Raw genomic sequence first — 23,236 nt, 5'->3', positions numbered from 1 at the left:
GTAGCCAAGTTTATAGCCTCTCCATTATTGTTGTCTTTTTTCTTCTCTCTAGGGATTCAAAGGGAAAACAGGTCATCCTGGCCTGCCAGGACAGAAGGTTAGCCCTGCCATTGATTGCATGATCAAAATGTGATACATGTTCCTTCTCATTTATTCAACCTCATGTCAAATTGGTCAAATATATTGTGTAGGGGATGGATGGTTTTTCCTTGCCTGCAAATTGGAAAGGCCAAAGTAGAGTGAGTCTGAATGCTGAAAACTGCAATTCTCACTGATATAGACCATGAGCTCCTTAGGAACAAATATGCATTTGTTTGGTTAACCGTATTATAACCTATCACGACTCTTCTCAGTTTATGATAAACAACAATCAAGTTAACTAGAAATGTTAAAAAAACAACGCTCACCGTTAAACTCAACAACTTTTTTTTTTAAGTGCTTGGTCTTAAAAGCTTTTAAATAAGACTTGCCATACTTTTATTTTATTTATTTATTTGATTTGATTTTTATACCGCCCTTCTCCAGCAGGACTCAGGGCGGTGAACAGCCAAAGTAAAAACATAGCATACAAAATTTAAAACAATTTAAAAAGATATTAAATAGTTTCGGCCCACAATTTAAAAACACCCCAGTAAAATCAATTACGAATTAAAACCGAAAGATGGGATCAAGCCAGCCTGGCTAGATGAAATAAGTGAGTTTTAAGGGCCCGACGAAAAGTCCGGAGATCTGGGATCGTGCATATCTCTGAGGGTAGGTCGTTCCAAAGGGCGAATGCCGCGACAGAGAAGGCTCTCCCCCTGGGGGTCGCCAGCCAACATTGTCTGGCCGACGACACCCTGAGGAGGCCCTCTCTGTGCGAGCATACTGGCCGGTGGGAGGCTATTGGCAGCAGAAGGCGGTCTCGTAGATACTCAGGCCCTAAGCCATGGAGCGAATGCAACAGAAAATACATCCCCCAAAACTGGGTGACCACAAAGAAAAGTCTAGTAGACCCTGAATCATAGAGCAAGAGGAACTTTCTCAAGAAGCCTTGATACAAACCACAGACATCTTAGAATAGAATGGAATGGAATGTGGCAGCCCTGAAGATCCAAAGAAAAAGATGGCTTCCAGGGCTGACACCCTCTCTGTCAGAATCCCTGTCTTTTATGGTTGCATTACTGTATATATTCTATATGCAACCCATTATCTATGGAAGAGAAAATATTAGTGCATACATTTGGCTGCTCCTGAAGGTGAGAATCTAAGCTGAGCAATGCAGCAGTTTTAATAATTACGACAGAAAGGAGATTTATTTCAGGAAGAACATGATAGGGGTAGGCAAAGCCTAGTACCTAGCTAACTGCATCTTACCAGAAAGAGAATGAGAGAATGTGCATTCTTCCTTCTCTTATCTGGAAGAGAAGGAAGAGACAGAGATTTGAGATTAGCTGTCTCAGAGATCAGGAGCAGCAGAGTGTTAGACAATACATTATTAACTTTCTCTCTTTGCCCCACTGGCCTTTGTCCTTGTGGTCAGTTAGGTGACAAAGTGTTAAAGAGTCTGTACCACTGAAGTCACAGGTCCAACATTATTAACTGCAGACTGGTGTTCATGACCACTGTTATGCCAAGTGTCAGGGCAGTGCCCAGGTTGGTTCTTTTGCATTCAGAAATGAACAAACCAGTAAATAAAGGGATTTTAATACAATAGAATAGAATAGAATTCTTTATTGGCCAAATGTGATTCGATACACAAGGAATTTGTCTTGGTGCATACGCTCTCAGTGTACATAAAAGAAAAGATACATTCGTCAAGAATCATAAATACAACACTTAATGATAGTCATAGGATACAAGTAAGCAATCAAATCTATAAAGGCCCCTGTTTTGAGAAGCAATTCTTCCTAAGAGCAAACCGAACTTCAGTAAAAAGATCTTAAGTAGACTCTAGAGAGCCGCTGTCAATTAGGGCAGACCCATCTCTCCAATTTATCCCTCCAGGAACCCCCTGAATTCCCACTGAGAATGGCCTTTGAGAATTCTGGGGATCGAAACCCAAGATTGGAAACTTGAAGAATAGCGAAGGAGTTTCCCTTGGGCTGTGTGGACTGTTGATTTGATCTGGCTCTAGGCAACTTCACGCATCCCTTCAATCCCAAAGGTGTGATTGGCTGTGACAAAGTATTCAGAGATTTGGACCCATTGGGACAGTGAGGAGGACAGGCTGATCCTCTTGATCGTCTATCACTAAAGCTGGTTGAACAAGACGACCAGGGAGTTTACTGGAAAAAGATAGGCTTCGGTTGCTTTATATCTTCCATAATATAAGCATTCTATTTTAATCCATGTCTCCTTGATTTTTTAGGGTGATTGTGGGAAACCAGGACCTCCTGGAAATTCGGGCCGGACTGGAGCTGAGGTGAGTTATCAACATCCAGCCAAAAGTGAATTGCAATGTGAGGGATACACTCTTGAATTAATTCTGCACCTGCCTTTGCCTGGATGCAGCAGTGTATGTGGGGATGTCTATGAATCTATGGAAGTCACTATAGAAGAGTCTTCGTTCATTGTCATATCACGACTGACTAATGAAACTCAAGTTGAGAATGCAGAGTAGATGAAGGAGGGAGATATACAAAATTCTATGGATGGCTCAATTCATAATACTTTTGTTTGTGTCCCATGGGACAAAGAAAGTGAGATGTTGGGAGGAGAGCAAAATTAACCCACAAGATTAATTCCTCTACTAGTAATTTACCTTAGTTCACTTCAGTGGTGGGATTCAAAAATTTTTACTACCGGTTCTGTGGCCGTGGCTTGGTGGGCATGACATGGCTTGGTGGGCGTGGCTTGGTGGGTGTGGCAGGGGAAGGGTACTGTAAAATCTCCATTTCCTCCCCACTCCAGACGAAGGTTAATACAAAATCCCCATTTCCTCCTGATCAGCTGGGACTCAGAAGGCAGAGAATAGATGGGGGCAGGGCCAGTCGGAGGTGGTATTTACCAGTTCTCCAAACTACTCAAAATTTCTGTTACCGGTTCTCCAAAACTGGTCAGAACCTGCTGAATACAACCTCTTGTTCATTTGCACTTGTTAAGTGCAGGTGTGTATTTATGGAGTGAAAGAGAGGGAGGGAGAGAGAGAGGGGGGAGGGAGGGAGAGAGAGAGAGAGAGAGAGAGAGAGAGAGAGAGAGAGAGAGAGAGAGAGAGAGAGAGAGAGAGAGAAAGAAAGAAAGAAAGAAAGAAAGAAAGAAAGAAAGAAAGAAAGAAAGAAAGAAAGAAAGAAAGAAAGAAAGAAAGATGAGGGACTCTCATTCAACAGCAATCTTCACTACCAAACTTTCCTCCCAAACAACTTTGTGCCTTACAGATTATTATATTATGTTAGGTACAGAATAATTGCTATGCCAAGGGGAGAGAGCTTGCCGTGCAAACATATCCTTCATGGAAGTACAGGTAGTCCACAACTTATGACTATAATTGAACCCAGAATTATGGCCATAAGTCATTGCGATTGTTAAGCAGCTCACCATGTTACAAGACACAATTTTATGACTTTTTTGTAGTAGTTGTTAAGTGAGCACAGCAGTTATTAAGCATATTCGTTTTATCCAGTGGGCATGTTTTGCTGGAAACTGGAAATGAACACCAGCAATGGGCAAAAAAAAAAAAAAATGTCAAAAATTGTCATGGGAACCATAGGATGCTGTAAACAAAGGTGAGCTGGTTGCCAAGTGTGACCCATGGGGATGCTGCTGTCATGGATACATTCACCACCTTGAGTTATTTGCAAAAATAATAAAGGCGGGATACAAATAAATAATTTCCATTTCCTTCCAACTATGTTATCCTATCCTATCCTATCCCATCCCATCCAGTGGTGAAATCTAAAATTCGTTACTTCTGGTTCTGTGGGCGTGGCTTGGTGGTGATGGTGGGTAATGTGACTGGGTCGGTGTGGCCATTTTTTTTTTTTTACTTTTAAAACCATTTTTTCTACAACCTCTTCGGCGAAGAGGTTGTAAAAAAATGCTTTCATAAGGCTCTGACGATCCAAGCTGAGTTGCCTGATGGTCAGAGGCATTTAAAAGAAAAAAAGTCTCCGCTGATCAGGCAACTCAGCTGGGATCATCAGAGCCTTTTGAAAGCATTTTTTCTACAACCTCTGAAGAGGTTGTAGAAAAAATGCTTTTAAAAGCCTTTGATGATCCCAGCTGAGCCCTGTGATCATCAGAGACTTTTTTTTTTACTTTTAAAAGCATTTTTTCGGCCAAAGAGGCCGAAGGAAAAAAAGCCTGTGATGATTGTGCGACTCAGCTGGGCATGGGGGGGGGGCAGGGATTTTTGCTACCGGTTCTCCGAACCATCTGCCTCCATTGCTACTGGATCGGGCAATCCGGTCCGAACCAGGAGCATTTCACCCCTGATCCCAGCCCAGCCCAGCCCAGCCCAGCCCAGCCCAGCCCATCCCATCCCATCCCATCCCATCCCATCCCATCCTATCCTATCCTATCCTATCCTATCCTATGAATAATGGAGATGGTGATGAACTTCAAAATTGGGTCATAAGTAGCTTTGGGGGAGTCCACTATATTATCTAAGCAACCAGTCATAAATTGAGGACTGACTACCTGTATATGCAACCAGAGAATAGTAGACAAGGCAAAGTCCTGTGTATACTGTACATCCCAAGATATACATGTTTTGATGCTATAGCATTGATTAGCTTAGTCATAACTTGCCCAGAAGTCTCTGGAAATGCATTTATATAATTTGCTCCATGAATAGCCTAACACAGATGAGTATTTGCTCTAATGTTCTTTTCCTTCTCTAGGGAGAGCCAGGTCCCGTGGGACCTCAAGGTAGACCAGGCCCTCCTGGACATGTCGTAAGTCAAAATAGTCTTTCCTGAATTTTGTCTGAGCAGATTTATAGCTACGTTGCAAAGATGTCTATAAAGCTACCAAGTCAGGCTTCTGACCCACTGCTGAAAGCAGATACCACTTGGCATGAAAGCCAAAGTATAAATGCCAACTGTTACATTCTCCATTTGTATCATTTTGTTCTTTTCTAAATTCCCCTTTTTAAAAAAAAAAAAATAGCAAGTCAAAAACAAAAATAAAGCACCACTTTGGTTTTTATATCAGCCAAGCCAAACCAACGAACAAAAGCAAGTCCACCATACCTATTCCACAGAAATAATAGCGGTTCTGCAGATAGTCAGAATAAACTGTTCCAATGGCCAATCCCTCCTCAATCCAAGGATTAAAGATTGGTCACTCAGAAGCTGTATGGAAACTATTGAACTTCAGTTACTGCAAGGAACCTATAGATTTCAGTGCATTTTATTACCGAAGAGAGTCTAGCAGTTAAGGCACCAGACTAGAAATTAGAAGGCCATGAGTTCTAGTCCTGCTTTAGGCATGAAAGCCAGCTGAGTGATGTTGGGCCAATCACCAGGAAACTCTGTTTTAATCCTGCTTCAGGTATGAAAGCCAACTGGGTAACTTTGGGCTAATTACCTTCTCTCCGTCCAACTCATCTCACAGGGTTGTTGGTGGGGAGGGGGGGGAATGAGGATATGAGACATGTTCACTGTCTTGAGTTGTTTATAAAAATAATAAAGCAGGGATATAAATAGATTAAATGCCAAACCTTAATTCTATAACTCCCATCCACCCATAACTAGGCACCAACTGGGGCGAAGCATTTTAGAAATCCTTCCTTTTAATAAGAAAGAAAAACTTTAACATTGTGGGATCCTTGGTGCTCTCTTGAGTTTGGTTCAGTGGTGAAATCCAAATTTTTTTTACTACTGGTTCTGTGGGCGTGGCTTGGTGGGCGTAGCAGGGGAAGGATACTGCAAAATCTCCATTCCCACCCCACTCCAGGGGAAGGATACTGCAAAATCTCCATTCCCACCCCACTCCAGGGGAAGGATATTGCAAAATCTCCATTCCCTCCCCACTCCTGGGGCCAGCCAGAGGTGGTATTTGCCGGTTCTCCGAACTACTCAAAATTTCCGCTACCAGTTCTCCAGAACCTGTCAGAACCTGCTGGATTTCACCCCTGGTTTGGTTGTATTCTTGCAGACGTTTCCTTACCAAACTAGGTAACATTGTCAGATGCCTTTTGAGATCCAACTTAACTTACGAACAAGAAACATAACTACTCCAGATTCATCTCCCTTGGTCTCTATTCAGCAAGGCTTCTGACATGAATGAATGAATATTTCTGAGCTTTCTAAAATGCGCCCAAGAGAACTTTGTCAAGATTGCTGTTTTAGATGTCCATGGCTAACTCTCGAGTATGCTTTTCTGCTAATAATTCATTTTGGATTTATTTTTCATACATGAAAGGCAGAGTCAGTCTTACTGGGGAAATACTCAGTGGTGATAAGTATATTGCGTGTTTCTAAATTTCGGCAATTTTTAAGAGGTCTGGACTTCAACTCCCAGAATTCTTCATTCAGCATGGGAATTCTGGGAATTGAAGTCCAGACCTCTTAAAGTTACCAAGGTTGAGAAACAATGGGTTTGTCTATGTTCTTACATCCTTCTGCAATTTTTCTCCGTCTCTTCAGGGTCCACCTGGAAGCCCTGGCCAGCCTGGTCCTTCAGGGCTTGCTGGAGTTGTGAGTATCGTCTCTTCCCTTTTGGCATTCTTAGGCTCTGGTCCTCTTGAGTCTGATCCAACATGGATCCTCTTCAGTGGTGAAATCTGAACCGGTTTACTACCAGTTCGCTGGCAGCACATGCGCACTGCATGCCAAGCGCACACAGTACGCATGCATGCGCAGTGTGCACCAAATGGGTGCTGCGCATGCACACAAGTGCACTACGTGCCAAAAGGTGGCTTGGGAAGGTAAGTAGAACAGCGAGGTGGGGAATCAGCTGTGCTGCGCGATTTAGCGTCACTAGAAAGCAGGATTTCCTGCTTTTTTTAACTACCGGTTCAACCCAACTGGTAGCTTTTTAAACTACTGGTTCACCTGAACCTGTAGGTTTTTTTTACTACCGGTTTGCCCAAAACTGTACTTTTTATCACTACTGATTCGCCCGAACCAGAGCGAACCGGTAGCATTTCACCCCTGATCCTCTTCACTTCTGAATGAAGCCACAGTATAGGAAGCACTCATTCTTGAAGCTTAGAACTCTCTCTTTCCACTGGAACCCCTTTCCCATTTCTTTGTAAAGTTGGTGAATCCCTACCTCCAAAATCATTTCCAACCAAATAAGAAAATGATCTGATTGTCTCCAGGAAACATACACTGAATTGTCATTTGTTAAGATGCCATTTTGGAAGGTGACATATCATAGATTGGAACTAGACTGCAGAGGGTGCAGGTGCTCCCAAGAAACCCCCACCCCATCCTTCCCTAGCCAGATGTGTCCAGACATCTTGGATTGCAGTGCCCATCTTCTTAGCCCTCCCAATCCCAGGGGCCAAGGAGGATGCAATCCACTATATCTGCCATGTTGGGGGAAAAAAAAAACCTACCATCTAGCAAAGTAGAAATACTCTATGCTATTCAGTCAATGTTTTTTTTAGAACCTGGCTAAATATTTAACCATGATTTTTTTTCTGGATGTAAGGTGGGATTGGCTCCTCAAGACATGCAAAAGATCTTTATCTCTGTCCCCATTATCATTCACCTCTGCTTTCTTTCCAGTTAAGAAGAGAATGTGTGGAGAGAAACATGCCAAAAAGTTGCTTAGCACTGACCTATGTATACAAAAATAGCCACAACTACTAGAAAATAGAAATCAAAACAAGAAATAAGAATGTAAATTGAAATTTGATAAATTGGAACTAAGAGTATTGAATACTGGCAAGGATAAAATCTTGACGATGTTAATAAATAGGATGCAAATATATATAACAATTTAGTTTATAAGAACGCTCAACATGGTTATACAAGAATAAGAGAATGATTAGGAAGATTGAATTTAAAAGTAAAGATAATTGTTGATGCAGAAAGTTATAAAATATTATATAATGTTGTTATTTATGTTTTGTATTTTACCATTTGGTGTATGTGTATGTTCTCTTCTTTTTTCTTTTTCTTTTTTCATTTTTTGTCTTTTTCTATTATGTTTTTGGTTTTAAAAATGTAAGATATTCATTTAAACTATTTTTAAAAAACAAACAAAAATAGCCACAACTGGAAAGGGGACCTTGAGTTCTCCCACCAAAATGAACCTCAGAGCACATGCATTGGGAAGAACATTGTGTACCTGGTCATTTGGAGGAGTCACCACAAAACTTTGTGTTTCCTTGATTGTCTCCAACAGTTTCTGATGCCGTCTCTCCTTTTCCCAGGGTCAGAAGGGTGAACGGGGATCCACTGGAGAAAGAGGTCTCAGTGGGCTCCCAGGCCAGCCAGGAACACCGGGTCATCCAGGTCCACCGGTAAGTGTCTCTTGATGGAATCAACATGTTTCAGAATCAATCATGAAGAGCTTTGTTGTGGTCTGCCAGCAGCCTGCGGAACTGGCAACAGAGTCAGACAGTGAGGAGGCTGGGGAGGAACATGGGCGCGGACTCCGGATATCAGAGAGACAGAGGAACAGGAGGAGCCTATTCCTAGCACATGCATACGCAGAGCTGCCAGAAGGAAAGAACAGTTAAAACTAAAGGGACAATTCGGGAGTAAGGCCTGGAGATGATTGGCTCCTCCCATAAGGTTTAAAAGAGGAGCAAAGGCATGTGGGGCCTTTGCAGGAAAGCAACGTTGTTAATTCTGTTCCCAGTCAGCATCTCTGTTTGATTCTGGATTCCATGTGGCTTTGCCAAGTAGGTTCTTTGGCAGCATATCAAGGGAGATAAAGGTTGGTGATTATCCCGAAGGATTTCTCCCAAAGGATTTTTTGCAACTAATTGGGACTCAGCTGCGAATGAACGTAATTCACAACTGTTGCAATAAAAGAGATTTTTGGGACTACTCATAGTTTTAATGACTCAGGAAGCCTAGGTCACAACAAGCTTGTAGGAAAACCCTCTGGTTGAGAATGGATGGACGGGTGCATGGATGTTTTGTAATGCTTCCTAGTCTTAATTCTTTGTTCAATATTAGGCTGAAAGTGGTTCATAACAACATGAGAATTTGACTTTGGACCCATTAGTAGAGAAATGAAACTAAATCCTCTTTTCCCCTTGTTTTCTGTTTGGTTCCTAGGGTGAGCCAGGTTTGGATGGACTGGGAGGCAAAGAGGTATGGTGACTCTTACCTGTTATCACCTTCTTGAACGGAAGAGCCCTTCTTTACCCCCATTTCAGAACCAAAAATAGGAGTAACCCACTGTAACAATGGAAGGAAGCTACCTACATCACATTTCTTATGCCCAAAACAATGTTCACATTGTTTGATCACCCACAGGGACGATATGGACCAGGGACAGAAAAAAGAAATGGACTTGATGGGATGGTTTGCACTGGGGGGGAAAAACTGTAGCTCATTTTTTTTTCCCCCAAATTCCAAAACTCTTTAAGGCCATTTCAGTTAATAATCAGGATCCGGGGTGAAATGCTCCCAGTTCAGACCGGATCGCCCCATCTGGTAACGATGGCGGCAGGTGGTTCGGAGAACCGGTAGCAAAAATCCCTGCGCCCCCCCCCCCCCCCATGCCCAGCTGAGCCGCACGATCATCAGAGGCTTTTTTTTTTTTTTACTTTTAAAAGCATTTTTTCTACAACCGCTTCCGACAAAAAAAATGCTTTTAAAAGTTAAAAAAAAAAAGCCTCTGATGATCGCGCGGCTCAGCTGGGATCTTCAGAAGCTTTTCAAAGCATTTTTCTCTGCAACCTCGTGGCCGAAGAGGTGGTAAAAAAAAATGCTTTGAAAAGTCTCTGACGATCCCAGCTGAGTTTCCTGATCACAAGAGAGGCTTTTCAAAGCATTAGAAAAAATGCTCTGAAAAGTTTAAAAAAAAAAAAGGTGGTCACACCCACCCAGTCACATTACCCCACCACCACCAAGCCACACCCATAGAACTGGTAGTAACAGATTTTACATTTCACCCCTGATCAGGATGCATCTTGTCGTAGCAACGTTTGTGAAATAAACTGTGTATTCTGCCACAGGCAAGCCCTTTCTTGGAAAGCAGCCCTTGGCCCACCTTGCCTATATCTCCAACCATCGCATTCTCACACTACTTTCTCTGCTTCCTGGAAGCTGACTTCCAAATGCAGGGGGTTCTTAAATTACAACCATAATCAAGCCTGGAATTATGGTTGTAAGGCGTTGTGATTGTAAGTCGAAGCACCCATGCCACCGGAAATATTTTTCTGGCCATTTTTTTTTTTTTTTTTGCTGTGGTCATTAAGTAAAAAACATTCATTTGAAAGGGTGTTTTTAGTCAGAAACTGGCAAAAACATCATGAATTACGGTCACATGACTGATCACTACAATAAGATCTAAATCTGACCTATCTAATAGATTAACAGAGTTGGAAGGGATCTTGCAGGTCAACTAGTCCAACCCCCTGCCCAAGCAGGAGACCCTACATCTGCCTCTACCTAGGATTGAACTCACAATCTCCTGATTGTGAGGCAAGAGCTCCACCTCTAGGCCACAGCAGTCACATGGACACAGGGAATGGATGGGCACAGCCATTTAGGATGGCCAGGAGTGCTTTAAGAGACTGTAAAGTAGCCATTCCGTGCAGTGGTGGGTTTCAAAAAAATTTACTACCGGTTCTGTGGGTGTGGCTTGGTGGGCGTGGCTCGGTGGGCATGGCATGGGAAGGATACTGTAAAATCCCCATTCCCTCCCAATCAGATGGGACTCAGGAGGCAAAGAATAGATGGGGGCAGGGCCAGTCAGAATTTTTACTACCGGTTCTCCGAACTACTCAACATTTCCGCTACCAGTTCTCCAGAACTGGTCCGAACCTGCTGAAACCCACATCTGGTTCCATGGCCGTTGTACTTCAAACAATCATAAAACAGCCACTCTTTAAATGAGGACTACCTCCATTACACAATAATGGAGACAACTAACGGACAAGGAACACCTCCTGTAGAGGGCAGGTAAACAGCTTCAAGTTAAATGGTAGGACGAGGGCCATTTGATGGGACAAAATAGCCTTAAGCTAATGCTTTCTTCCACTCAAATGCATGATGGGTATTTATCACTATGCTGAAGACTTCTTGCTTTTCCACAGGGATCTCCTGGAAAACCAGGTCCTCCTGGTCCTTCTGGACAGAAAGTAAGTAGGATACTATTAGAAGTGAACATCAGCCTCTTCTCCTAGGACAGAGATGGCTAACCTTTTCTGGACCAAGTGCCCAAAGTGTGCACATGCGTGCAAATGTACACTTGAATGCACGTGTGTGCAAGCAAACCTCCAAAATGCAATGTGTGTGTGCCCCCCATATGCGCCCCACCCCGTGCATGTGTGCACACACCCCACATGCACCCTGCCCCACGCAAGTACATGAGACCCCCCACTTGTGTGTGCAGCCCCTCCATTTGCTAGTCCCCGCACCACTCATGTGCGGCAGAGACCTGAAGACCAGCTGGCGGGAGGCACGCATGCATGCGCAGCAAAGCTGAGCTGGGGCGCAACAGCTCGCATGCCTAGAGAGAGGGCACCGTGTGCCACCTCTGTCACACATGCCATAGGTTCTCCGTCACGGTCCTCAGACAACCTTTCATGGAAATTGTCCTTTCTTCTTTCAGGGGGACCATGGCATTCCAGGGCAGATGGGTCACCCTGGAGAGAAAGGCAGAGCGGGGATGCCAGGAGGCCCAGGAAAAAGTGGTGAAATGGGCCCCATGGGACCACGCGGGACCCCCGGGGAGAGAGGACATCCTGGCTCACCTGGCCCTGCTGGGAACCCTGGGAACCCAGGATTGCCGGGGACGACGGTAAGAACTGGGGCAAAGACAATGAGAGGCATGCAATGTAATGGGCAGCTGAACTATTAAGTCCTCTGTCATTCTGGTTCAGTCTAAAAGTACCGTATTTTTCAGAGTATAAGACGCACCTTAGTTTTTGGGGAGGAAAATAAGAAAAAAGCTGATTGGCAGGTGGATTGGCCTCCAGGAATACCCCCAATCAGCTGTTCCCAGAGGTGAAATTTAGCAACAGGTTCCTTGGTTGTGAAACTTCTGAAACTCTGTTTCAGAAAAAACTTTTGAGGCTCTGAAAGCCTCTGAAACAGCTTCAGAAAAGAAGCCTCTGAAGCTCTGTTTGGGGGCTTCTTTTCTGAAGCTTCGTTTCTGATGCTTTTTTCAGCCTCTGAAACCTCCGTTTGAGAAGCTGGGCGGGGCTGCATTCGGAGTGTAAGACGCACCCAGATTTTCACCCTCTTTTGGGGGGAAAAAGGTGCTTCTTATACTCCGAAAAATACAGTAGATGCAATTCGAAAGGACATCTGTCTTAGATGGGTTCTAGGATGTGCCACCAGTGGTTGACATTCACTTTCTTTCGAGATTTTCATACAACTTCACTGATGCACAAGGTGCCAAAACTTGCTTGGCTATGCCGTCATGGGCTCAACCTTGCCTCTTGGCTTCTCCTCCAATACAGAACTGCTGGGGAGACCCAGTGCACTTCAGAGCTTCTAAACTGCAAATGCAACCACTCCAAAACACAGAGCTGATGAATCCTTCCTGAAGTTAAGCAGGGGAGGGATTGCTTGTCCAGGATCCATGACTGAGGAGCCCCAGAGACTCCCACAAAGCATTGCTTCTCAAGGATGGGAGGAAGTTAAAGTAACAGCATGCTGGGAGATTGATTATTATGACCTTCAGCAGCCACTGCTTCAGCTAAGGAAGGAAGGAGTGTGGAAGGAAGAAGATGTTGTTGGCAGGGCTGGAAGATTTTCTGGAGATTGGGGGAATGGCTGCATGTGGGGTAAAGCTGAGCATGCGAAAGCGGTCAAATGGGACAGGTTAACATGCAAGATAAGGCAGAAATTGACTTCTGCTTTTCCCTCTTCCTTGTTTTTCTCACCAGGGAGATGCCATCAGCTATGACCAGATCAGGATGTTCATCAGAGAGGAGTTCCAAAAAATGTTTGATGGTGGGTGATGAGATTGAGGGCAGGGGGAAGTACAGGGTCTCTCTGTGCAGGTTGGAGACCCTAGAAAAGCAAGCAGAATTTGTTAGAGGGTCAGGAAATCAGTCAAGTTATGATACCAGATCTGGAAGCTGAGAGTATTTCCTACCCCAAACCCCATCATAGAGACGGTTGTTTTAATTTTGCTATTCATTCATTCATTCATTCATTCATTCATTCATTCATTCATTCATTCAATTCTATAACTGCCTATCTCAAATCAATGACTCTGGTAGCTTCCAATTCCAACCTATAAAAATTATTAAAACAATAAAAGCATTTTAAAAACAATAAAATATTGAAAATAAATATCTAAAAGGGTTAAATCATGGCAACTGGACCAAATATTTAACCTTTTTAGGTACTTTTGGCCTGGATGATCTTCATTTACATACTCAAAATAAATATATATAGTAGCCAAGATATTGAGTCAGTTATCAATAAAGCCAAATTATGAGGCTTTTAACAAATTCAGCATCCCAGACTAAAGGAACATAATCAGATTTTTAAAGCCTTATGAAAGGCCAATAGGGTTGAGGTCTCCAAGGGGAAGATATTCCACAGAGCAGGGACCACTGCAAGAAAAGGCCCGTCTTCATTCTTTGGCTGCCAGGATCTGCAACATGCCCAATCTGCTAGATCCAATTGGACAAGTAGAGACTCTTGGAAAAAGGCGATCCCTCAGGTAACCCAGTCCCAAGACATGTAGGACTTTAAAGGGGACGACCAACATCTTGAGTTGTACTGGGACTATGCCAGTAACCAATGCAGTTCGCATAGCGGCAATGTCAGATGTGCCATATATCCATCACCATTTACTATCCGCACAACCACATTCTCGTCAGTTGAAGCTTCTGAATGCTCTTCAGGGCAGCCTCATGTAGAGCACATTGGAGTAATAATAGAATAGAATAACAGAGTTGGAAGGGACCCTAGAGGTCTTCTAGTCCAACCCCCTGTCTAGGCAGGAAACCCTACACCACTTCAGACAAATGGTTATCCAACATCTTCTTAAAAACTTCCAGTGTTGGAGCATTGACAACTTCTGGAGGCAAGTTGTTCCACTGATGAATTGTTCTAACTGTCAGGAAATTTCTCCTTAGTTCTAAATTGCTTCTCTCCTTGATTAATTTCCACCCATTGCTTCTTGTTCTACCCTCAGGTGCTTTGGAAAGTAGTTTGACTCCCTCTTCTTTGAAGCAGCCCCTGAGATATTGGAAGACTGCTATCATCTCTCCCCTAGTCCTTTTTTTCATTAAACTAGACATACCCAGTTCCTGCAACCGTTCTTCATATGTTTTAGCCTCCAGTCCCCCCATCATCTTTGTTGCTCTTCTCTGCGCTCTTTCTAGAGTCTCCACATCTTTTTTACCCTGTGGCAACCAAAACTGGATGCAGTATTCCAAGTGTGGCCTTACCAAGGCCTTATAAAGTGGCATCAACACTTCACGTGATCTTGATTCTATCCCTCTGTTGATGCAGCCCAGAACTGTGTTGGCTTTTTTGGCAGCTGCTGCACACGGCTAGCTCATATCTAAATGGTTGTCCACTAGGACTCCAAGATCCCTCTCAGTTACTACTATTGAGCAAGGTACCACCTATACAGTACCTGTGCATTTTGTTTTTCTTGCCTAAATGTAGAACTTTACTTTTTTCACTGTTGAATTTCATTTTGCTAGATAGCGCCCAATGTTCAAGTCTGTCAAGATCCTTCTGTATCTTGAGCCTATCTTCTGGAGTGTTGGCTATTCCTGCCAGCTGTAATGCAATACATCTTTTCTGCCTTGGACATCCGGAGCAGATTTGGTCTTGCAAGCTTCTTTATCACAGCATCCAAGCAAGGAAAACCCAAGCAATTTGTTTGCATAAGCCCTACAGGGAAATTATGAATTTCCACCTATTTTAGAGCCTTCTTCTGTTCAGAATTCCTGCTACATGGGTCCCCTGAAATGGGTTAGGGTTAGGGTTAGAGTCAAAAGAGTCAAGAAAAAGACCACACCTGTGTAATCAAAACCTTGCTCTGTCTTACATTTTTCCTACCATTAAAAGGAAGTGAAACTTCGATCACATGTCCACAGCTATATCTTGACTTTCCTCATCACCTCCCTGCAGATCCCTCCTTACCACTCTACCTGATACAGTAAATCACTATTTTTTAAAAAAAACCAATAATATTCAATAGCCCATCTTTCTTTGGAGACTTGAGGATCTTTCTTTCTTTCTTTCTTTCTTTCTTTCTTTCTTTCTTTCTTTCTTTCTTTCTTTCTTTCTTTCTTTCTTTCCTTCCTTCCTTCCTTCCTTCCTTCCTTTCTTTCTTTCTTTCTTTCTTTTTTCTTTTAACTGTTCAAGAGAAGAAACTAAATGAAAGCTAAGAATAGCATGACCAGGGTCAGAATTCAGACTTATTATTCCTCAAGCTTCTATCTTTTTCACCACTATCCCAAACCCTCTTGAAAATAAAAATAAAGGAAGAGAGAAAATGCTGAGAAAAGCCCAATTCGGCAAGGCTGTTATAGGCTCCCATTCTGGTGTGGAATTGAGAATTTCTCTCCATAAGCCTGTTGTTTGTTATCCTATGACACAACTGCCCAGGAGAACGTATTTTAACTACAAGTGCCCCCAGGCCTTCCGTGAATTAAAATTAACCTCACTCCTGACCTGAGAGGGTAGTGGGTTCCATCATTTCTGCAAAACAGACCAGAAATTGACTAAAAGATGTTCCCAATAAACTCAAACCTTACAAGTTCAGATAATAAGACCAGAGACAATTAATGATAAACACAAGGCAAGATTGCAGAAACAGTCCTAATCAATAGTTTGAATAATTCCTGAAGGAGGTCAGCTATAAAAGTGTAAGTGTGTCCAAGGAAGGTTATGGAACTATTATTATGATTGGCTGCATAGTCAGCCAGACGTTTAGACCATTAAATATATTGTTGCAGGACATAAGATAATGATGATGATTTTTTTTTTAATTTTCTGGAACCAGAAAAATCCAAAAATTGCAATGGTATTTTTTGTTAATAATAATTTGTCTTGAATGTCTCTCAGGAAAAACACCCACAATTGCTTCTCATACGCAGCATGTAAATTTAAATGAAGTAAAAAAGTAAAATAAAATAAAATGCCACTTTTAAAATTAACAGAATAGCCAGATCAACTTTTCAATGAGTTTCTCGGGGAAAACACATCTGCTTCCAAAGATTCCTTTAAGGGTTTATCTTCACCCTGTTTCTATTCAACAGCTAACAGAGAAAGTCCTTGTCCCCCCAAAACAGGCTTCCCTATTTCCTCACCTCACCAGTTCCTCTCCGCCCCTTCAGCAGCAGAGCAAACAATGGCCCCCTTCTCTTTCCTGCAGAACGGATTCAGTACTACGCTTCCCGACTGTCCACGCCACACTTGGAAGTCCTTTCCCAGCCAGGGAGACCAGGATCACCTGGAAAAGATGGAACGCCGGGACGACCAGGTCCCCCTGGTTCTCCAGGACTGCCTGGACAAATTGGAAGGGAAGGCCGGCAAGGTGTGCCTGGGATGAGAGGTAAGCCTTGTTAACTCCTCCTTCTGATAAGAAGTAGACTTGGAGATGCACATCATAGACCGGCGTTTCTCCACCTTGGTGATTTTAAGATGGGTGGACTTCAACTCCCGGAATCCTTCAACTGGCATTAAAAGTTGTCAAACTTGGAGAATGTGAACCTTGGTTGAGTTTTGGATGGCTCTGCAAATGGTGTAAATTTAGGCAATGGGCAAAATCAGAAACCAGGTTAAGCAGGTGACAACTCAACCAGTAGATTCATGTCATTTAGATGACACGTCAGCAGGAGTCCCCAAATTTGGGGTGTGCCCGGGTTTTATAACTTTGTCCCAGAAGATTCCTGAAATGAGTACTTAATCCTAGTTGGGCAAGAATGTGATCATAGCTCTAAAGAAGTACAAACAAGACTCTTCGCAAGCTGTTTCAGAAGTAGCCTGATGTCACAAATGGATGGAGGCTTCCGGTCAATTCACTTTTGTGTTTTCTCCCTCGATGCAGGTGAGCCCGGAATCAAAGGAGAAAAAGGAGACAAAGGGACTGGAATCATGGGAGAGACTGGAGCACCAGGCCCTCCAGGTAAATTTGGCTTCCCTCTAAGTTAAACCTGCTTGCTTAAGTATGCTTGCTTTCATCAATCATTCGCTTTTATCCATCACCAAGACCCAAAGTATGCATAGAGTTTTTCTGCAGACCAGTGGTGCCATTCTTGGCCATTCAGAGTCTTACTATATGCATTAAGTTGCATCTTCATACAGAAAGCAGTTTCTTCTCGTTGGTGTTGTTGCTTCCTTTAGCAATTTTAAATCATGGTGGTATAGTTCCTTTCACAGTCATTCAAAAGGATGAGAAAATCCCTTTAGATCTACACAACTAGTGAAATGATGAACTTTGCTCTTACTAGAGATTGGAAAAAGAGGAGAGTCTCATAGCTTACTCCAACTCAATGAACCTAGAGCAGTGGTTCTCAACCTTCCTAATGCTGCGACCCTTTAATACAGTTCCTCATGTTGTGGTGACCCCCAACCATAAAATTATTCCTAAAACCATTGAAAAAATGTGTTTTCCGATGGTCTTAGGCGACCCCTGTGAAAGGGTCATTCGACCCCCAAAGGGGTCCCAACCCACAGGTTGAGAACCACTGACCTAGAGGGTCAAATTTTCTTCCAGAATCATTGAACTGTACTTCGATCAGTTCCATCTTTGTAGAGCAGAATGTGGAAATATTGTTCTGGTTAGCCAAAATAGAGGTTGTTCTTAAGTTTTTCTTGTAAGAACAAAGAGCTTGTTCTTAAGTAGTCTGTTCTTTAAATTCTCAAGAGTTGATTTGCAGAGCAAGATGGGCAGCGTATAAATTTAATAAATAAATAAATATGGAATGGAATAGGTGATTTCCTTAGTGTTGCTGGTACGACTACAAATCAAAATGTTCAGATAGTGTTGGACGTGACTGCTGAGGACCGAGGACTTCAACAGCAAGATCAACCTATTTGGCTCAACGTTGAGGTTTCTAATAGGTTAAAACCTACATCCCCAGGAAACTTTCTTCACAAAGAAACGAGACCTTCCCAGCACACCTTTCCCCAACCTGGAGATTTTTCAGGTGTGTGGACTTTACTTCCAGAATCTTTCAGAGTGGAGAATTTTGGGAGTTGAAGTCTGCCGATCTGAAGAGCATCTTCATGGGAAAGTTTTCTCCAACATTTCCTATCATTTCAGGAAAGGAAAAACACACCACATAATGTAGGCGTCTCAACAGTACTTGAAACTCACGCTTGTTTTCCTTGTTTTCCTTTCTTCTCTACAGGCATGCAGGGGCCTCCAGGTTATGGGAAAATGGGTCTTCCAGGGCCTATGGGGCAGCAAGGTATTCCAGGCATCCCGGGGCCACCAGGAATCACAGGCCCTCCTGGGAAAGTCGGTCACTGCAATCCTTCAGACTGTTTTGGCATGATGCCCATGGAACAGCCCATGTACCAGCCCAAAAACATGAAGGGGCCTATGGGCTAAAGCATCTTCTCCTTTCCCTCCCCACAAAGGACTCCATTTGGAATAGCCAAAGATCAAGTCTTCCATCATGACTAGCTGTGATGATGCTTTTATTGTTGTTAATATTTTGACTATATTTTTCTCCAGTGGAGTTCAACTTCTTATCATGATGGCATTTTGTTTTTGTTTTTTTTTTTTAAAAAAAAGAACTACCAGGATATCTGTGTCTGTCTGTGTGTGTGAGAGAGAGAGAGGGAGAAAAGATTTCTGTGTGTGAATGTCTCCATATTCTGACTGATTTTTACCCATGGTCAGCAAAAATGTATTCAAGACAAAACTTCAGTTTTCCTCAGCTGATGAGAAGATCCCGCTCATTATTTTCCCGCCTCATTAGATGTTATTATTTCCACAATGTAGACAGAATCTGTTGAAAAATTTAAGAAAATATGCAAAGGGGAGATGACAAAAGGGGAATGCTGTGGTTTAATTTCAACTTTGATTGGATTTTCCCTTTTAGCATGAGTTACAATGGATATCTGGAAGGCAAGAGATAAACAATTCTAAAATGCAATTGATAGAACAAAAATTGCCTCCGTATGGAATCACACCAGCAGAGTCATCGCAAATCAAGAAGTTGTCACCTATCACATCTAGAGAGCACACTCCGAGAAAGGCTGACCTACCTAGTATTTACACATCTCTTCTTGGAGCAAATTGCACAAGTAAATCCAGCAGAATTTACTTCTAGTAGATATACGTGAAACTGTGCAGGGAAAAAGTGTGACTTCATAGCTCAGACATTTCCCCCCTTAATTGAAATGAAAAAGTGGAAACAAAAATTAAAGTATTAAAAGTTCTGTTGTGTCTTTGGAGGGGAGGGAATTGAAAGAACTTCTGAAACTTAAAACAAGCTGTGTGGTATTTAGAATGTATGAATGGGAATATCATTTTACGGTGTAATTACTTTTCCAGATGTCCAACATTCTGTTTTCTTCCTGTTGTACGAAATGTGTGGGACCATGTACCTTCTGGAATTAATTAATTTTTCTTGAATGTTCCTGGTTTTGTTTGTTTTTTCCCCTTGTTTTTATATCAAATATATTGAGTTTCATCCAAACCAGACCTAAATCTAGTTGCTCATACATCTGGGCATCAGAACTGGGAGATCCTGGAGGATCAGGAGAAGATGAGACTGGGGTGGAGGGGGTCATTATCTGTGGCTAAGATGTAAATTGGGCTATTGTGGAAGGAATAGCTGTTGTGCCTTGCCTGCTGTCACCTTCACACAAATAATCTGAATTATTTTATTTGCAATGATATAAATTATGTAATTCACACGATTCGCACGATGATCTCATGATCCAAATGATATTATTATGGCTTGTAACCAGAGGTAGTATTCAGTTCTAACCAGTTCTGGAGAAATGGTAGTGGAAATTTTGAGTAGTTTGTAGAACTGGTAAATACCACCTCTGACTGGCCCTGTCCCCATCTACCCTGTTTTCCCCAAAATAAGACATCCCCTGATAATAAACCCAATTGGGCTTTTGAGCGCATGTCAATAAGGCCAAGCGCTTATTTCAGGGTTCAAAAAAATATAAGACAGGGTCTTATTTTTGGGGAAACATGATATTCTCTGCCTCCCGAATCCCAGCTGATTGGAAGAAATGGGGATTTTGTAGTAACCTTCCACTGGAGTGGGGTGGGAATGGAGATTTTACAGTATCCTTCAAAGCCACGCCCACCAAGCCATGCCCACCAAGCCATGCCACACACACCAAGCCACACCCACAGAACCAGTAGTGAAAATTTTTGAAACTCACCACTGCTTGTAACAGACACCTGAAACTTTTGTGGGGGGGACCTAATTTCTTTACTTAACCCCCCTCCCCAATCTTCCCCCAATGGATCCAAAAAGTCTTCCTTTAGATTTCAAATCACATCTATTCAGAAACTAGAACTGGCAGCAATATAACCGTTAAACCCCTTTATTAACTCTTTCCAGATCTACCCCACTACGAACACAGGGATTACGTGAATACACTTGTGTGTCTCTTACTTCCTTGACCCAAATGGGTCTCCCCTAGAGGAGAGTCTCTCTCTCTCTCTCACACACACACACACACACACACACACACACACACATCTGTTCTGCCCCAGCTACAGACCCCAAAGAACACAGCACACACAAAGTCTGTACAAAACTTAAATTTACTAAAAGAACTCAGTCTTTTCCAAACAAAGGCTGTTAATAAACTTTCTTAATAGCCTACAAGAAACCAAAGAAACCAAAGATAAAGTAATCACAATCTTACTAAGGTTGGCAGAAAGCCCAGAAGCAATTTGCAGAGAATCCAGACGCGAAGGAGAATGAACTAAAGTTGTTCCCTACAAATTGCTTCAGTCAGCATTCCTCCTTAAATAGGCTAAGGGAGTGGCCAATTAGCCCCAAGCCTTACCCTCGAGGAGACCTCCTCCTGAGGAGCCACTCCTGAGGAGCCACTCCGCCGGCGCATCGAGAAGAGGCTCTTCCTCTTCCTCCTCTTCACCCATGGGAGCTTCTGGAGGTTCTGAAGGCCCTGGTTGAATCCCCGCCTCTGGCACCACATCTTCTCCAGCCTCCTCAGTGTCCGATTCAAGCGCCAGCTGCATAGGCTGCTGGCGCAGCACCACACCAGCCTCCTCACTGTCAGAATCAGCTACAGTCCGCATAGGCCGCTGATGGGCCACAACAACATCTGGGCCATCAATCTCAAGAGTTAATCATCACCGCCCTAATTTTAATGTTTAAATAAATGATGCCTTGTTTCCTAATTGGTATTTGGCTCAAGTTCATTTCAAACCATTGATTTACAAGCCATCATTAGGTCATTCTGTGACAAAGCCCATTGAATGGACAGGTACAGCAGAAGCAAGAGAAATGAATTGTAATGTGGAATCCTCAGTGCTCCCTCAGGTTGGTTGTTTTCCTGCAGATGTTTCATTGCCCAAGTAGGTAACATCATCAGTGCACAGTAATTATTGTTGGTGACTATAGTCTTCTAAACATGTTTCCCCGAAAATAAGACCCTGTCTTATTGAACCCCAAAATAAGCGCGAGGTCTTATTATTTTGGGCCGCGTGGAGCAAGACAGGGCTCCTCTTGCCATCTTACCTGATTTCCAGCTTTGTCTCCCTAACCCTAACCAGAGGAAATGAGGGGACCGGCTACGCATGCATTTAAATATTTTGCTTTTTGCTTTTTAATTTATATTATTTATATTATATATATATATATATATATATATATATATATATATATATATACATATATACATATATATATATATATATATATATATATATATATATATATATATATATTATAATATATTATATTATATTATATTTATATTATTTTTGGGGAGGTCTTATTTTCAGGGGTGGGGTCTTATTTTAGCACATGCGCTCAACTGCCTGATTGGGCTTATTATCCAGGGAGGTCTTATTTTCGGGAAAACCAGAGGTGGGTTGCAGCAGGTTCTGACCAGTTCTGGAGAACCAAAATTTTGAATAGTTCAGAGAACCAGCAGTAAAAATTCTGACTGGCCCCGCCCCCATTATTCTCTGCCTCCAAGTCCCAGCCGATTGGGAGGAAATGGGGATTTTCAGTATCTTTCCCCTGGATTGGGGAGGGAATGGAGATTTTGCAGTATCCTTCCCCTGCCACGCCCACCAAGCCATGCCACACCCATCAAGCCACACCCACAGAACCGGTAGTAAAAAAAATTTGAAACCCACCACTGGGGGAAACAGGATATTAGAAACCTGTATGTTGACTAGCAATCCATTGGTTCATCATGGAGCGTTGGTCCTTTAGTTAAAAATAATGAATTCTGATCAGAAATAATTGCTGCAACAATAGGATCTTGCCTCAAGGTAAAGTGATTGTTGGTCTCCTTGTCATGCCGTAGACAGTATATTTGAATGATAAAACCCCAAGCCTGCTAGTCAAACACAGTATGAATTTCTTCCCCTTAGCTCCACATGGGGTCCATAGCAAGTTCATCCCACACTCCAACAACTACCATGATCCCCTGTGCTACTAAGTGGTGTCTTTGGCCCTACACAACAACACCAAGATCTCCTCTTTGTGAATGTCCATCTCTCTTCTCTACCTCATCCTGGGAAAGAAGCAAGGTGCTGCTCACCATTTTTCAAGGGCAGAAGATACCGTATTTTTCGGAGTATAAAATGCACTGGATTATAAAATGCACCTACCTTTTTTGGAAAACAAGAAAAAAAAAATCTGCCTCTGCCTCCCAGCAATTTTGCCTCATTGTAGCAAGCAGCAGAGGCCCACGTAAAACAGCTGAGAGCAAAACAGCTGAGAGTCGGGAGGCCGATCCAATCAACTTGTACTAATTAGGCTGTGCTGAAGCTGAAACAAGCTGTTTCTTCTTGCTGTTTGCTGCAAAGAGGTAACTGCTGGGAGGCAGAGGCCAAAGGGTGGGGGCCAGTGGGTGGATGGGGCTACATTCAGTGTATAAGGAGCACCTAAATTTTCACCCCCCTTTTAGTAGGGGAAAAGGTGCATTTTATACTCTGAAAAATACAGTAACTTCCTGAAGAACACGGTGACAGCTTCTTCTTCCATGACAAGGCTGCTGGCCTTGTT

The 23,236-nt window shown here is 42.8% G+C and overlaps 1 protein-coding gene across 1 annotated transcript in view; it reads left to right on the top strand.

Moving 5' to 3' along the window:
* COL16A1 (collagen type XVI alpha 1 chain) overlaps nt 1–19,684 on the top strand; it is a 286,423-nt gene extending 266,739 nt beyond the window's left edge. The window contains exons 60-71 of the mRNA XM_070949755.1: nt 53–97; nt 2,351–2,404; nt 4,821–4,874; nt 6,570–6,620; nt 8,309–8,398; nt 9,165–9,200; nt 11,153–11,197; nt 11,671–11,859; nt 12,953–13,019; nt 16,417–16,596; nt 17,092–17,169; nt 18,398–19,684. Of these exons, the coding sequence (XP_070805856.1) occupies nt 53–97; nt 2,351–2,404; nt 4,821–4,874; nt 6,570–6,620; nt 8,309–8,398; nt 9,165–9,200; nt 11,153–11,197; nt 11,671–11,859; nt 12,953–13,019; nt 16,417–16,596; nt 17,092–17,169; nt 18,398–18,600 (1,092 nt within the window). The 3' untranslated portion in view covers nt 18,601–19,684. The remainder of the gene's footprint in view (nt 1–52; nt 98–2,350; nt 2,405–4,820; nt 4,875–6,569; nt 6,621–8,308; nt 8,399–9,164; nt 9,201–11,152; nt 11,198–11,670; nt 11,860–12,952; nt 13,020–16,416; nt 16,597–17,091; nt 17,170–18,397) is intronic.
* Nucleotides 19,685–23,236: the final 3,552 nt, after the last annotated feature.

Source organism: Pituophis catenifer, unplaced genomic scaffold (genome assembly GCF_029215685.1).
Source record: "Pituophis catenifer annectens isolate HBS135680 unplaced genomic scaffold, rPitCat1.0.hap2 SCAF_9, whole genome shotgun sequence".
Classification (NCBI taxonomy): Eukaryota; Metazoa; Chordata; class Lepidosauria; order Squamata; family Colubridae; genus Pituophis; species Pituophis catenifer.
The sequence above is the reverse complement of the archived record's forward strand: the minus strand, read 5'-3'. Positions and strand labels throughout refer to the sequence as shown.